Source organism: Triturus cristatus, chromosome 11, assembly GCF_964204655.1.
Source record: "Triturus cristatus chromosome 11, aTriCri1.1, whole genome shotgun sequence".
Lineage (NCBI taxonomy): Eukaryota > Metazoa > Chordata > Amphibia > Caudata > Salamandridae > Triturus > Triturus cristatus.
In genome coordinates, this window is record NC_140594.1 from 813,880,150 (window position 1) to 813,896,878 (window position 16,729).

Here is a 16,729-nt window from a genome sequence, read left to right on the forward strand (position 1 = left end):
CACTAGTAACATTTAATTTACAGACCCTGGGCACATGTATCGCCCTCTACTAGGAACGTATAGGTAAATTATATATGGCAATTGTGGCTAAGTCAATCAAACCATGTTTAGGGAAGAGAGAACAAGAACTTTAGCACTGGTTAGCAAATTCAAATTCAGCAAAATGGGAGGCAAGCAGGCAAAAGGTTTAGGGGAAGACCACCTGAGGGCTGACAGGTCTAACACGGTGCAATAACTTTAAATCAATTTAATACAGCAATATTACATATCTCTTACCTTGAACTTGACCAGGTGCTTGCTGAGGCATTCCAGGGTAGACTTGGGAACTTGGAAAATGGGGACCTGCATTGTAAGCGGGAGGCTGTGACGGCATATTCCCTGAAGCAGGCAAAACGTTTGTAGTATTAATTAAAGAAAGCATAGTTATTTATTGCAGTATTCCTTTTAAAATTCTGCCATTTAGTATGTATTGTGCCTGATAAGCATCATTGTCTTTAATCTATGGCATAGCTGTTCTTAACTAGCGTAAGGTGGAAATGAGTACATATTTGCAGAAGTTAGGTTATAGCACACTTGTCTGAATCTCTTTCATTGTAATGGCAAATTTGTCATTCACCCATATAGCACTCGTAGAATACTGTGAATGCATTAATATAATCTGGAACACACTTCCTAAATGTGAAACCATTGTTATATCTATCAACTCTGATCAAAGACATATTTACACATTTAGAAATGTTATGCTTAGCCATTGTCTTGATTTACACTAGCTTTTGATAGGACCATGTTGCATATCTTATAACACATGCTTCTGTTGTTATCCTTAGAACACAACAATTATAGTTCTAAATATGATGTATAGCCCATTTACTTGCCTAGGTTGGAAATACAGGGCATACATTGCCTCCTATGAATTTCCTATCCTGGTTACTTCCAGGGCTAGGTAAGGATATGAAACAGCTAAAGAATGAAGATGTACCTTTGGGGAAAGTGGATAAGTGGTACAGTGACAAAATCCTTGATGTATCCTTTTCAGCAACTGTTCATAAGTTTGTATTTTGTTTTCAGCATGGAAGTGAACTGAGAGGTATTTCCATGTGCTAGATCTAGCATGGCACTCTTTAAAGTACAGTTCAATGTGGTACTAGTTACACTTGTTATTTACAGCACTAAGAAATGGCAGAAATACGGTATGAAGCACCATAAAAAAACCAAGGTATTACTATTATTATTATTACTGTTTTACACAACTTTTACTACTGTCTGGATAAACTATACTTACTGCACCCATCTAGAAGTGATTTGATGAAAAGACCGGAGGCTAATATTATGCAATCCTCTTTATTGCGCCACCCCACAGCAGCATCATCAATGAACATAGAACAACAAAGATCTTAGAACATTAACAAAGAGCCGGAACCTCCATGACTCTTCCTTCTTTTTTGCTGCTGCCCTAGAGATAAGTACAAATTTGTTATGCTCTTGACATTTGAATACGTTCTATGAGAGAAAGGCATGTTTTAGGAAATATGTGATCTAATGTATTACTTTAAGAGCGTTGGTTGAATGTGGGGAGAAGATTTCGGAGGAGAGAGATGTGTAAAAATGAAGAAATAATTTAATAGGGAAAAGAATTGTATTTTTTCTTCAAAAATAGAAGGAAAGGAGGTAAAATTTTAAAGTTTAAATGCTCCAGGGAAGGAAGTTTCAGTATGTTGGGAAACAAAAAGTGTTGGGGTGTTTCAAAAGATTAGATTCAAAAGAAGAATCGCGATTGAAATTGAAATTTAGCCGTGCTTCATAAGGACGCAAGGAAATTAAGATTTATATGTGGAAGTTTGAGAAGTTAGGGCGGAATATGGAAACGAGCGACAAAGGTTTTTACTCAATGGAAGAAAGTCCGTTGGCTTACCGTTGTGCGCGAAGTGCGCGAGCTGCGGGCGGCCATTGATAATCAGGCAGAAGGTTGAGACAAGATTAGTTGCGATCCGCAGTCCGAGGAGGCGAGGTGACGAGGAGGCAAGGCGAGGCGAGGTGCGCAGCATACGGTGGCAGTTGACTTTTTGTAGAGGAGGAGGAGTGGCATGGGAGCCGCGATCTGTGAACTACTGAAGCTGTTGAAGTTGTGGACGTGTGGGACGTGTGGGAGCGCAGGAACGGGGATTGGCGGCAGGTGCTGGTGCCAGTGCTGGCCCGACCGAGAGAGGTGAGCTGAGGTGAGCGGAGCCGGCGTGGCAGCCTATGCCCCCAGTTCTTACATCTGCTCCTGTTCTTGCTCTTGCTCTAGTTCTAGCTGATGTCCCGGCCCCCCCCTTGTTCCACCCCGGCTCCCCCCCAGTCGAGGCACATTCAGCGTCAGAGTGTTGACAGCTTTTGACTTTGGTTCCCGAGTACAGCGTACTCCAGCCGCTGCTGTTACCACCACCGCCGCACACTCACAGTTTGGGGTCTGGGGCTGTGGCGGGATCACCATCACCTGAGCCCGCAGCCCGTTTTTGGCAGCTTTAGTCGGGTTCCGCTTGGCTCGGGTGTTTTGGGTGTTCCGGGGGCCGAGGAGTGTTTCAGCCAGGACCACACAGGCAGTGCTAGGTCAAGTCGGCCGGGTGCCCTACATCCTAGGGTTCAGGCGAAGGAAGGGAAGAGATCCATCCGAGTTGCCTACTCCGTTTGTTTGTCTCCGTTAAAAGGGTGAACCCAAGAGACGGCTCGCAATTGGCACAGAAAGCAAAATAAAATAAAATAATCTGTGGCTAGTGCAAATTTGAGCAGGAAATCAGCAAGGGAATGGAAACATCAAACATTATAGACAAAGAGCCATCTATAGAGACCATCTACAGAGAAAAAGGCTTTTATAGGAGCCTATAGGAGCCCACAGGAGCCCACAGGTTCCGGTACTAGAAAGAAAAAGAAAAAGAAAAAAAAGACACAACAACAACAGAATGAGATCTGGAACAAATCGACAAACCGTCCCAAGCAAAAAACAGATAAAAAACAACACAAAAACTGTACGGTCTCCCTAAGAGGCCTCTTTTCAATTACCAAAAGGCGAGACTGTGGCACAGGGAACAAGAGAGAGGACAGACTTGGGAGGTTTGGTCCCAATAAGTGACAATTCCGGCCCAATCCCTGGAAAACAGCAGCAAAAAATGTATAAATTCTTTTTTTTAAAAAGACTCTGTATCTGCAATTTTTGCACCAACAAAGGAGGCCTTAAATCTTCCGAGCCCAATTCAGCCTGACAAGATAAAACCAATAGCCCCGTCAGAGTCATTTTTTCAGGATAATCAGCCAACGGACTTATTTAACCACGAAAGAACAATCACACCAACTACTTCAAGCGCCCACACAGAGAAAACCAACCCTCAAGGAAAAAATACGGAGATTGTACAGGTTCAAGTACATAAATTAATTGGGCCACTTAACAACTCTGAACTTACAATGGGTACGGTCAACAAAACTCCAAGTCCAATAAGTATACAAGACAAAAAGGGCACATATAAAACCCCACCACACTTATTGACATAATTGGGACAGAAGTCGCTTGAAAACATTTTTGTCGAATCAGGATCCATAAACAATAAAAGTAATAAAGATCAAGGCAATTTAAGTAAAGTGAATAAAGTGGGAGCACTAGGCGGCCCGACAACTCAGAGACAAGAAGGGGAGGATGCCAGGGCAAATTCCCTTCTAGAATCAAGCATCTTAAAACCGACTGAAACAACTAATACAAAAACAAAAATAAAGAGGGCTCTTCAATTAGGGCAAACCATAACATCACTCTCAACTTCAAAGGAGCATAGGCCGGGGCCAGTGGCATCAACACTGCGTAATTTAGAGGTCTGTAGCAGCGTTCACAGAATCTTGATTGATGATTCCAGTAGTGACGGAAGTAACGCAAACAATGACCATCAGTCGGAACCCATATCAATTTCATCAGCAAGTAGGTCTGAACACCCGAACGATCCTCTAAGGAACGGAGGGAGCCCACAACCCAATACACATTGGGGGAACGCCCTAATTAGCTCACTGGACCAGGCAATAAGAGCACTTAACTATCAATCCGACAAAATGGAGGTTCAAATAGACCTAATAAACATCATTGCAGAGCATATAGCAAACATAAGCTCTTAGGCAGACACAATAATGACCTTACTGGTTAATAAGGGAAACACGGACAAAATCACAAACACAGACAAACACACTACAGGAAATACAAATCAAATCCCAAATAAAGTCAAACAAAACAATTGTGAATGTGGGAGCATAATTGAAAAACTCGCGTCCCTCCCAGATATGTTAAAAGATATCCTAGGAGTAGTAAAGTCTTCATGTGAGCCAAAGGGAAATCGGGAAAGCCCATACAAAAACCCTAACAAAGAAACACCAAAAGCTCCATCTCACCGAATAAAACAGAGTACCAGTAACGAAGGGGTCCGAAAAGTCAACCCCCCCTCAAATAAAGAGTCTGAAGAAGGAGTAATAGAAAGTCACGAGGTACAAACAAACGAACAACCGTCCACCCCTCAATTGGAGCACCAAGACAAACTAACAAAAAGACAAAGGAAGAGAACTAGGAAGGCACAGCCCAAACAAAAAAACAAACAAACCGTAGCCTCTGAACACCTCTTCCCTATTTTCACAAAGAATGTAAGTCAAGGGCTCGAAATTAATTATGTCACGCCGAACGTCTCCACCAGAAGACAGGACTTATTATACTCGGAAAGGGTGAGCTTCTCGTTTGAGAATTCGATAAAGGTAGAATCTTCTCATTAATTAGAATTAATAATTTCCGAGGGGTCGAAGCTGAGCAAACAACAACCTGCAGGCTCCCACAGTCCTAAGAGGACAGTAAAACAAACAGCGTTTCCAAGATTACTGGCGGAAAATTCTCGAAACAAGGAACTCGCAAATGAACCAGCCCTCCAAGACATAATTGCCAACATAGAGGTCAGCCCGGCCCCATTAAATGAGAAAAAAAAAGAGAGAGCACGAAAAATGGATAATGGGCCCTCGGGTGATAAAATAAGCAAGCAAAACAGGGAACCTAAGCCCGTACATCTAGGAACAGACCAGAAGTCACTTAAGATCACCACAAACGGAAGGGGCGGGAGCGTTATCTTAAAGAGTGTTACTCATGAACACAAGCAAATTACTCAATATGCAGAACTGGGAAACATGAAGTTAACGGAAAATAGTAACGTGGCAACCAAAGGTCAGGCAAAACCCACAACCACAAACACTCAGACCATTAGAACAAAAGATCTTGGAATGGACCAGGAAGGAAACCACAAAAAGATCTGGACGAGATCGAAGCAGTACTGACCTTTATTCCGGAATACGCAACAATAGGGAAGACAGGACATCCTAAATAGAGGAAACATTATAAAACTAGTCAAGGAAATCCCGGAATTAAATGGAATAGCCTCACAAGATATTGAAGCAGTGGAGTTTCAACAAAACAAAGCCAAGTCAGTTACTGAAAACTCGGTCATTACTTAGACATCAAAGGAGCTTACAGTTAAAATCTTTGCCCATAAAGCAACATTCAAGAGCTGGGGAATAACCCTGAAGCAACATAAACGCCCTAGATATCCCTACCCCCTCTTTAATAGCTCAGTCCATCTAAAGGAGGAGGTACCACAAAGCCCCAAGTTAAAAACGTGCCTACGCGCAGCACGGCCTCGTCCCTGGGAAAAATACCAGGACCTAATAACAACTTTAAAAATCAGACACTCAAAAGCGGGCCCCACTACAGCAAACAGGACTGGTCATGGATTCCATTGGCGCTAAGCAAAAAGAGTTCCTAGAAAAGTCGCAAATGCCTCAGCTAGAGAACAAGTACAAGACCTACACATGGCAGAAATAAACCCGGCAATGATTAAAATATGCTCATGGAATGTGCACGGGTTCAGTAGCATGGAGCAGGATCACGAAACCCAATCATTTTTTTGTAAACATGAAATAATTCTCCTACAAGAGACCTGGAATTCGACCCACCTCGGAATTCCAGACTATATCGACTATCACATACTAGCAGAGAGGCAGTCTAAATACGGGCACCCACGAGTCGGCCTATCAACTTTTGTGTCGCAAAAATTTAACTGGAAATTAGAGGAACTGGACGTTGGGCTAAACTGGGTTCAAGTCACAAAAATCACAACAAAGCCCCAGCACCAGCTTCTATTATTAAACATCAATATACACCCAGATCGAAAAGCATAAAATGAAAAAATGGGAATGCTAACCAAACTCATCAAAATCCTGCAAAAAACCAACAAACTAAGCTCATTGATATTATCGGGAGACTTCAATTGTAACCTATTGAGTGCCGATAAGGGTAGACCCAACAGGGAGAAAAAAGTAGCAAACGGGTCCAAACAAGCTCCACTGTGTAACACAAAATCATTGGGCTTAACAATCTTAAACAGTAAAAAAAAAGGTCACTCTTTGCCGGCACCCACCTACATGAGCGGAAAGGGTAAATCTACTATAGACTTTACAATTGTAAGTGCCAGTATAATAAACTCTATAGAGGAATACTCAATAGTTCAGCGCATAGAAAGTGACCATTTCCCCCAAATCACACGGATGATCATTGCAGTTCCCAGTGCTGAAAAATTATGCTCGCTACAGCAACATCCAAAAAAATGTAACCTCCCGAAAATAAAGTGGAGAGGAGGTGAAACAAAGAACATCCAGTCCACAGCTAGTAACTTTGTGACTAAACTCGGGCGCTTAGAACACGGAGACCCCGTAAACAACTGGGAAAACTTATTAGAGGACCTGAAGGAAAAGCACTCGGTTCTGCCAGGGGCGAAAAGAGACGGAAAAGTAAAGTCAGCACCATGGTTTAACTCTGAATTAAGACTCGAAAAGAGAAAAATAACCAGGGTGTTAAAGATCTAACAAAGAACGGCCGCACAGGGAAACAAATTAAACAATAACATCATTAGAAGCATGAGAAAAAAATACCGGAAAAAGTTATGGATGGCGAAGGCACTATATAAAGAATCGATCTGGGAAAAACTGCTAATTACAAGCAAAAAATCAAACTCCCGAGACTTTTGGGGCATTATTAATGAACTACACTCAGGCGTTGTACTGCAACAGGACCCCGGAATTGGGGACAGGATCTGGGGAGACTATGTGAAAAACCTTTACCTAAAAAAGGAACCACACAGAAATGAAAATTATCGAGGTCCATTAATTAATATCAAACATGACAACTTAAAAGTCATATGCGCCAGCGAAAGAACGCATGAAAACGCGAACCTCGAAAAAAAGACGTTTCCCACCAAGATACTTTGACTACCCGCACCCATTTAAAAAAGCTAATTCAAAAACTCAAAGCAGAGGGGGCTCCTGGACCAAACGGCCTCCCAACTGCAGTATTCAAAACCAATGAAGAGTTCTGGGCCGAACACTTAACAGTGTTATTTAATCACATTTTTACAAAGGGAAACATACCTGCTTCGTGGAAAGGAAACATCATTCACTCAATTCACAAAAAAGGGGATCGAAAACACCCAGGGAACTACAGGTTGATTTCCTTAATTGACGTTGAAGCCAAGCTCTATGCCTCATGTCTTTTGGAAGAGCTGTAAGACTGGGCAAAAACCAATAACTTAATCCCTAGCTTCCAAATTGGATTTAGACAAGGGATGGGGACGACCACAAACCTGATCACCTTGGGACTGCTAATGGAGAACGCCAAAAAAAAGAACCATCGTCTATATGGGTGTTTCGTCGACATAAAAGCAGCCTTTGACCACGTAAGTAGGTCAAGCCTATGGGGAAAGTTAAGAAAATGGGGGCTGCCGGATAAATTACTAAACGGAATAATCGGTCTATATAGCGATACATGGGCAAAGGTAAAACAAGGGAAAGGGACCAGTCTAACAAAAAAATTGAGACCCAGGTCTAAAACAAGGCTGTGTCCTAGCCCCTAGTCTTTTTAACTTATATTTAGCAGACATTAGAAGCAACCTAGAAAAAATCGAGAGTCATGCCCCGAAACTTGGCAATGTTTCAGTCCCAATTCTGCAGTACGCAGATGACATAGTATTACTAAGTAAAACACCAATAGGTCTGCTACGCTTAATACATTTGTTATTATCTTATTTAGTACAAGAAAATTTGGAGCTGAACACAGAAAAAACAAAAGTGCTCCGGCTAGTGGAGGGGAAGAAACTGAAATTTAAATGGTCAATCAACGACTCAGTCCTAGAAGAACAGGACTCATACAAGTATCTGGGGATGACCCTTGGGCAAGGTAATTAAAAAAAAAAGCACTCTCTGGTACTAAAAGGGAAGGCACAATCATTAATCGACGCGTATAGGCAATTGCAACAAAAAATGTCCGGCCCGAATTATACTCACCTATTAAAAGTAATGGCTTCACAAATCTTACCTACTTTGACATACGGGTTAACTACGTGGCTAGGAGGGGAGGCAAACATTTTAAACAACCTACAAAACAAAATTTACAAAGTAGTGTTCAACCTGCCGCACTCAGCCGCGCCCGCACAAGTCCGCCTTGAATTTGGCTTACAGAACCAAAAATTCCGGTCAATGTCCATTTTTTGCAAAACTGTCTCATAAATCCGTTCTGCCCCAAGCAAGTCAATGGACAATATCTGCTGGGAGGAAATTAATACCAGGAAAACCAGCCCAATACCACCTTATGGGGAAGTTACCTTAGCACTTGTCTGACTACACTGGATCTACAAGAAGTATGGAAAAAAAAAATAGACCAGGCGTACTTCTGTAAGGTAGCCTACGGCTCGGCAAAAAGGAATTCTCTGTTAGAAACCAAAAAATCTCTAACGAATCGACGCCACGCATGGACAGTAATTAACTCCTATACCCACCAAAAACCACAGAGATATTTAGCCTTACATTATAGTCAACATTTAAAGAAAGCTTTTGTAGCTTACCGAATGGGCATGCACTATTCAAAGGATTTAAGGCACTCTTGGAAAAATCAAATCGAAAGCTCCCACTGTAGACTGTGTGGATACCAGAAGGAAACTTTGACGCATTTGTTATGTGCATGTCCAGCTTTACTAGCTTTAAGAAGACGACACCTACGGGCCATCTTTATCACGTTAAAGATCCGCACTTGCCGGCAAGCAGTAACAAGCTGGCTAGGAGGTACTTCCTCCATCTTGGCATGTCGGGGAATTAAATTTATGACCAAGGTAACAACATTGCTACAAGTAAGTCAACTGACAAATGGCTCCTAAGGCTTAGCACAAAGAATGGATCAATTCAGGAAGTTCGCTGTGGCAGAAAGGACATTACAAAAATCTTGCAAATGAACTTAACAAGACACTATATTGGATGAAATATGATCAGTGTTGTCTTTTTACTTAAAATAGAATCTTTTTTTTCTTTTTTCTTTTTTTATTGTTCTAAAACTCATAATTTTAAAGCTGTTCGAAGATTGTAACGATTTTTATTAAGCAAACAATAAAATAAACTTGAACTTGAACTTGAGACAAGAGCAGGCAGAAGGTGTCTGATCGCACATGCGCAGAGATCAATTTTGACGCATGCGCGGGTCGCGTGTCATTCCCTGAGAGGAATCTGACGAGCGATCGAGTAAGGAGTTGTCAGGCAATTGCGTTTTTAACAAACACACGAGCGTTTATGGGCAATTTGTGACACAAAGCAGGGAAAACGAAGTTGAGTATTGTTTAGAAGATTAGAGGACTTATAAGAAATAGTGAGGTGTTTAGAAAGGTGAAGAAGGGTAGTGTTTTTCATTTTGGAGTATTTGGTCTGTTGTTTTTCAAGTATTAGGAAGACTTTTGGATTTGGGCTATTTAATATTGAAGAAGTTTTAAGCTTGGCAAAGTAATATATTGAAGAATTATAGTTTTGGAGAAATAAAAAAATAAAAAATGTCTGAAGGGAATGCAATCACACAGGCAAACTTGAGTTTGGAAGAGAGGATAACTCTCATGTTGAATAAGTTTGCGGATGAATTAGATACGAAGATGGATACGAAATTTGAGGAATTTAAAAGAGGTGGCAATATTTGTCAGGAAGAGCGCTTTTGGTCCGCTGGTGAGGGACCGGTGTTGGGAAAAAAGGGTGGAAAGGCGAGCAGGAAGAGAAAATTTTTTGAAAATGAAGGAATGAGATGTAAAAAAGCAAAAACTGCCTACTCAAGCTCAGGTTTATTTCGTGACCTTGCAAAACAGGCGAGTGTCGAGGACACACAAGGTGACCTAGGGAGAGGTCAAGGTAGTAGAACACATACTGCCATTTTATGTGAAGAGTCTTCGGGTAGTGCAGAAATAGAGTTGAGTTGTTCGTCGGAGTTTAACTCAGAGGATGAAATGGTGGTAAATGAGTCAAAAAATGAAGATAAAAATAAGGATAGATCTGAGGAAGATGGAGGGGTTAAAGACCCGTTGGGGGAGTCAATGTTTGACCCTATGTTGCTAAAGAACCCATTATTACCAGAATGGAGCCCGGCTCCTCATGTTGCTGAGTATGTCCAAATGTGGCTAAGAAAGCAGAGAACGAAAGAAGTGAGGTTGAGACTCCGCTCTGAGTGTCTTCGACCAAATTTAACGAATAAGATTGCTTAGGCGCCCGAATTGGACGCAAAAATTATTGCGTTTATTGGGAAAGGGGGAAGAGACCCGAAAAAAGGACTAGATAAAGGATTAAGAATGTGCCAGGACAGACTGCTGGATTTGACTGGGCCACTTACAAAAATATTGGATATGGCTGAAGAAGCATATCTAGGAAAGAAAAGTTTGGACATAGAAGAACTCAGAGAATGGGTTCAACGAGCGGTATGCTTGCTGGGCAATGCGAATACAGCAATTTCTGTAGAAAGGAGGAAGAGTATATTGCTTAAAATTGATCCAAAACTTGCGGAACTCGCAAATAATGAAGGAGGATCAGAGGCAAATGGTATGCTTTTTGGAGAAGCATTCATAAGGATATGAGCACATATGTGGGTGCATTTAGCTCTTTACAAAAATCTCAGAGGGAGATCAAGAAATTATTTGACAGGCGTGTTTTTGGAGGGGCCAGGAGAGGTAGAGGTCGATTTCCTGGCTGAGGTCAAGGAATTTCAAGGACCTCATTTGCAAGAAGGTTTAGACCCTACAATTACAATTACCAACAGCAGTACGGTTATCAGCCAGGGAATTTCTATCCCCAGAAGGAAAGAGGAAATTCTAGAGGAAGTAGACGTTCAAGAAGGTAAGGTAAGAGAAGGCCGTTTTGTTACCCATGTAAAGTTGGGCGGCAGACTTGCCCAGTTTTACAAGAGTTGGTGCATGTTAACGGGAGATCCATGGGTTCTGCAGACAGTATTGGGATATCGTATAGATTTCAAGGAAGAACCGATTCAGGTTCGGTGGCCTCAAATAATAAGGTTCAATGCAGAATTGACAGAGATGGTGGAAAAAGAAGTAAGAGAGTTGATTTTGAAAGGAGCGATTGTGGAAGAGTTGGATTTGTGTGCAGGGTTTGTAAGCAACATATTCCTAGTAGAAAAGAAAGGAAAAGGAATGAGACCTGTGATAAACCTGAAAGGTTTGAACGATTGGGTAGTGTACCATCACTTCAAAATGGAAGGAATGTATATGTTGAGGGATGTGCTTCAGACAGGAGATTGGTTAACTGGTCTGGATTTGAAAGATGCATATCTGACTATTCCAATAGGGTTGGAACACCAGAGATTTCTCAGGTTCAGGTGGGGGGGAAAGATGTGGAAGTTTGTTTGTCTCCTCTTCGGTCTATCTTCGGCCCCGTGGTGTTTTACGAAAATGCTTTGTCCGGTTGTTACCTTTTTGAGAGAAAGGGGAACTTGTGTAATAATTTATCTAGACGACATTTTGATCATGGATCAAGAGAAAGGGAGGGTGGAGGATCATACAAGGTTAGCAGTGGATCTATTGGAGAGTCTAGGTTTTGTCGTCAACAAGGAGAAGTCTTGTTTAATACCATGTCAAGAAATTCAGTTTTTAGGTTTTGTGATAAACACCATTCAGGGTCAGTTGAGATTACCCTTGGACAAAATAAAGAAAATACGGAAGGAAATAAGAAGGGTTTTGTCTTTAGACGTGATATCTTTAAGAATGTTGGCAAGGATTATTGGTCTGTTGTCTTCAACAATTCAGGCTATTTTTCCAGGACCTTTGAATTATCGAGCACTTCAGAGATTGAAGGGCAGTCACTTAAGACGTGGTATGAGGTATTCTCAGGAGATTTTTCTTTCTGGAGAGGCAAGGTCAGAACTAATATGGTGGCTGAAGAATATGGAGGCTTGGAATCGGAGAGCAATTTTCAGAGTGAATCCGGAATTGACAATAGAGTCAGATGCAAGTTTAACTGGTTGGGGAGCACGTTGTGGTGCAGTTTCGACAGGAGGTTTGTGGACTGTAGAAGAGAGTCAAATGCATATAAATTGTCTGGAACTGTTGGCACGTTCATTTGCTATAAAGAGTTTCACGAAAGACAAAGCCAGATGCTCAGTTTTGTTGAGGATGGACAATGTCTCAGCAGTGAGATATGTGAACAAACTAGGGGGGCCGAGATCAAGGGATCTAGTGGATCTTGCCAGAGTTTTTTGGGATTATTGTTTGAAGCAGAATATTTTGGTTCAGGCGGAGTATATTCCTTGTCAGAAGAATGTTCAAGCAGATTGGCACTTGAGGAATCAGATGGATCCGAGCGATTGGATGATCGACAGGTGTGTATTTTGGAGGGTAATGGAGTTGTGGGGCCCATGTTATGTGGATCTGTTTGCGAACAGATGGAACACTCAGTTGGAGAAGTTTTTCAGTTGGCGGGTGGATCCGGAATCAGCTGGGATAGATGCTTTCAGGCAGGATTGGAGGAATCTTCGAGATTATGCTTTCCCACCATTTGTGATGATAACCATGGTAACCTTGATGGTTCGCAAGTGGAAGGAGACGGTGGTTTTGATAACTCCTTTATGGAAGTCCCAAGTATGGTATCCCATCCTTCTGGAGATGTCGATAGATTGTCCAATATTACTTCCAATTTTTCCAGGATTTTGAGAGATGCGTAAGGGGAGTTTCACGAGTTGGTAATGACAGGTCAGCTGAGATTGATGGCATGCAAAATTTCAGGAGAGTCTGGTAAGCGCCTGGACTTTTGAATGAGGCTTCAGATCTTATTAGAGAATCATGGGCTCCGGGAACACGGAAGATGTATAGACTGGCATGAAAGAAATACTTTTGCTGGTGTTTGGAGAGGGATTACGATCCCGTTTCACTGGATGTAGTTTTGGTGGTGAATTACTTGGCATCTTTGTTTGCCTCAGGCTTGGCGTATAGAACTATCAATTTGAATAGATCAGCTATTGCTGCTGGACATTCAAAACCACCTGTGGAGAGATATTCTTCTGTGTGGGATGTTTCAAAAGTTCTTGAGTATTTAGAAAGTTTAGGGAGTAACAGTAGTCTGGATTTAAGGGTTCTAAGTGGAAAATTGACTATGCTTTTATGTTTACTGTCGTACAGAAGAGTTTCAGATGTTAAAGCATTAGATGTAGGAGCAAGGGTTTTTAATCCAGAGGGTGTTTATTTTTATTTGTGCAGAAGAACTAAGACAAATTCAGATAGCATTTTTTATCCATATTTTGTTGATCATGAACATCTCTGTATTGTTCGATGTTTGAAGGAATATGAGATGAGAACTTCAGGTGTTCGTCATGCAAGTGAGAAGCCGTTGTTGATTTCTTATAGGAAACTCACAAAGCAGTTTCAAGCCCTACTTTATCAAGATGGGTGAAAGAAGTGATGAGGAATGCTGGTGTGGATGTGAGTGACGTCATCAGAAGTGCATTGCGTGCGCGCGAGTTATAGTTAGCTGAACTAACTATAACGGTGGAATTTCAATGGTTTTGTACGAGTGAAAAGTCCAGCTAACTATAACGCCCCTGAAACCTATGGTTTTTTCAGTGAATTTCTAAGGTTTTTTAAGTGCTAATTCCTAACTATAACGTGCCTGAAACCTATGTTTTTTTCAGTGAATTTCAAAGGTTTTTTAAATGCTAATTTCTAACTATGCCTACAGAGATAGGACATGTGAAGAAAGAAGAAAAAACGCACAGAAAGAAAAAAACAGAAATGCAGAAAGAAGCAACAGAAGTCCTCAAAGACGAAGAAAAGTGCAGGAAGAAGGATAACGTGCTGAAAGAACAAACAGAAGAGCAGAAAGAAGCCTTGTTGCAAAATCATCCTGTACCCTCAACTTTTTCAGACGGATACTGGTGGTAACTGAGTCTGACTAACCAGTCCTAGAGCCAGTGCAATGTTAAAAGACACTCAGAATACAGTGAAAACATCTACATACACTAGGGAACACTATGCGTTGGGGTCCCCCTGTGATTAGCATGACCTCCTCTGTAAGCCCCTAGTATATAATAGGGCAGGGGATTAAAACTACCACCTAAAACGCACCACAGGGCGTGTTTGCACACGTCACCTCAGGCCCCGTCCCCTCCCTTCCCCACTGTGTAAACACGCCCTGTGGCCGTTTGAAGTTGGGAGATTAAGTCCCCTTGAATCCTGAGGGTCCCTAGGGTCCAACTAGACCACTAGGTACCTCCAGTAAGCGCCACAGAGCTGCGTTGCAGAGAGATGTAAAAAGGGGCACGGCCTAGACCACCTCTCTGCAACGCAGCGCAGTGGCGCTTACTGGAAGCACCTGGTGGGATGGTTGGCCCCCAGGGTCCCTCAAGATTGAAGGGGAATTATTTCCCCAACTTAAAAAACGCACCACAGTACTTGTTTGCACATGTTAATTCAGGCCCCGTCCGCTCCCTTCACCACTGTGTAAACACGCCCTGTGGCCGTTTTTAGTTGGGAGATTAGGTTCATTTGAATTCTGAGGGTCCCTAGGGTCCAACTAGCCCACTAGGTACCTCTAGTAAGCGCCACAGAGCTGCATTGCAGAGAGGTGTAAAAAGTGGCACGGCCTGGACCACCTCTCTGCAACGCAGCTTAGTGGCGCTTACTGGAAGCACTGGGTGGACCAGTTAGCCCCCAGGGGCCCTCAGGATTGAAGGGGAATTATTTCCCCAACTTAAAACGTGCCGTAGGGCGTGTTTGCACACGTCACCTCAGGCCCCGTCCCTCCCTTCCCCACTGTGTAAATACGCCCTGTGGCCATTTTTTAAGTTGGGAGATTAAGTCCCCTTGAATCCTGAGGGTCCCTAGGGGCAAAATCGCCCACTAGGTACGTCCAGTATGCGCCATTGCAGAGAGGTGTAAAAAGGGGCACGGCCTGCACCACCTCTCTGCAACGCAGAGCAGTGGCGCTTACTGGAAGCACCTGGTGGGCTAGTTGGCCCCAAGGGTCCCTCAGGATTGGAAGGGAATTATTTCCCCAACTTAAAACGCGCCACAGGGCGTGTTTGCACATGTCACCTCAGGCCCCGTCCCCTCCCTTCACCACTGTGTAAACGCGCCCTGTGGCCGTTCTAAGTTGAGAGATTAAGTCCCCTTGAATCCTAAGGGTCCCTAGGGTCAAACTAGCCCACTAGGTACCTCCAGTAAGCGCCACAGAGCTGCGTTGCATAGAGGTGTAAAAAGGGGCGTGGCCTCAGAACACCTGCCAGCAACGCAGCTCCCTGGCGCATACTGGAGATACCTGTTGGGCTAGTTGGCCCTCAGGGACCCTCAGTATTGAAGGGGATATAATTCCCCAACTTACAACTGGCCAGGGGCGCGTTTGCAGAGTGCTGCAAGGAGGGGGCATGGCCTCCGGCGCGATGCCGGTCTTTTATTTATTTTATTCTTTTAAGAAGGAGGACTGTGTGGCCCCCCTTCTTTTTCTAATTTATTGGCCCTGGGGACCCCATCCCCCAGGGCCTGCACCCTAATTTTTTTGGTTTTTGTTGAAAAAAAAAAATGTGGCCCCCCCAAGGCCTTAATCGGCCCCTGGGACCCCAACCCCCGGGTCATGGCCTTTTTAAAAAAAAATCTTTGGGAGGGGGGCTGCGTTGCCCCCCTCCTCAGGCCACTTATGGCCCCGGGGAACCCATCCCCCGGGGCAGGCCTTTGTTTTTTATTATTTTAAAAAAATATATATTTATAGAAACACCTAGGACATGCTGGACAAACCGTATGTACCTATCACCATGACGATTTGCGTGATATTCATTAAAAGGCGACTATGCATATAATGAATCCACGTGGAATGTATTTACACCGCTAGTGAAGCTCTGACGTGTCTGACGCCCTACCCTGCCTAATCCCGGCGCCCCCGCCGGTGGTTACTCTCCAAGTAGACTCCCTTGTCGTTTATTTATACAAAGATGGGTAGCTATTGACGGGCACATTTAATACACACGCACACCAAGCCATTCAAAGGAGATTCGACAAAAATTCGACAAAACTATGCAAGAAACCCCCCTCACGGTTAATAAAACACACATCCACCGCCGGATGTGTAATACTTTTTATTTTACTCTCTGGAAAGGAGACGAACCTCACTTGAGAGTCACAGCGTGCTCCTGGCTGAGCCCAATGCTGTGTTACACCCACCAGTCGCCACCGAGTGCCACACACCTCTGTGTTGTATTCCAGCAGCTAGTGCGTATGCTATGACACTCTCTAGCCTATGTGCACTGTAACACCACCCCATGAATATGTCATGCCACACTTGCATTCGCACGGGTTATATTGCCCCATCTAACGTGCCTTCCTCGATGCCTATGTTATAACGG

The 16,729-nt window shown here is 43.1% G+C and overlaps 1 protein-coding gene across 1 annotated transcript in view; it reads right to left on the reverse strand.

The window, feature by feature from the left end:
- LOC146785475 (phospholipid scramblase 1-like) overlaps window positions 1–16,729 on the reverse strand; it is a 454,376-nt gene that overhangs the window by 348,350 nt on the left and 89,297 nt on the right. The window contains exon 3 of the mRNA XM_085634540.1: window positions 277–378. Within this exon, the coding sequence (XP_085490666.1) occupies window positions 277–378 (102 nt within the window). The remainder of the gene's footprint in view (window positions 1–276; window positions 379–16,729) is intronic.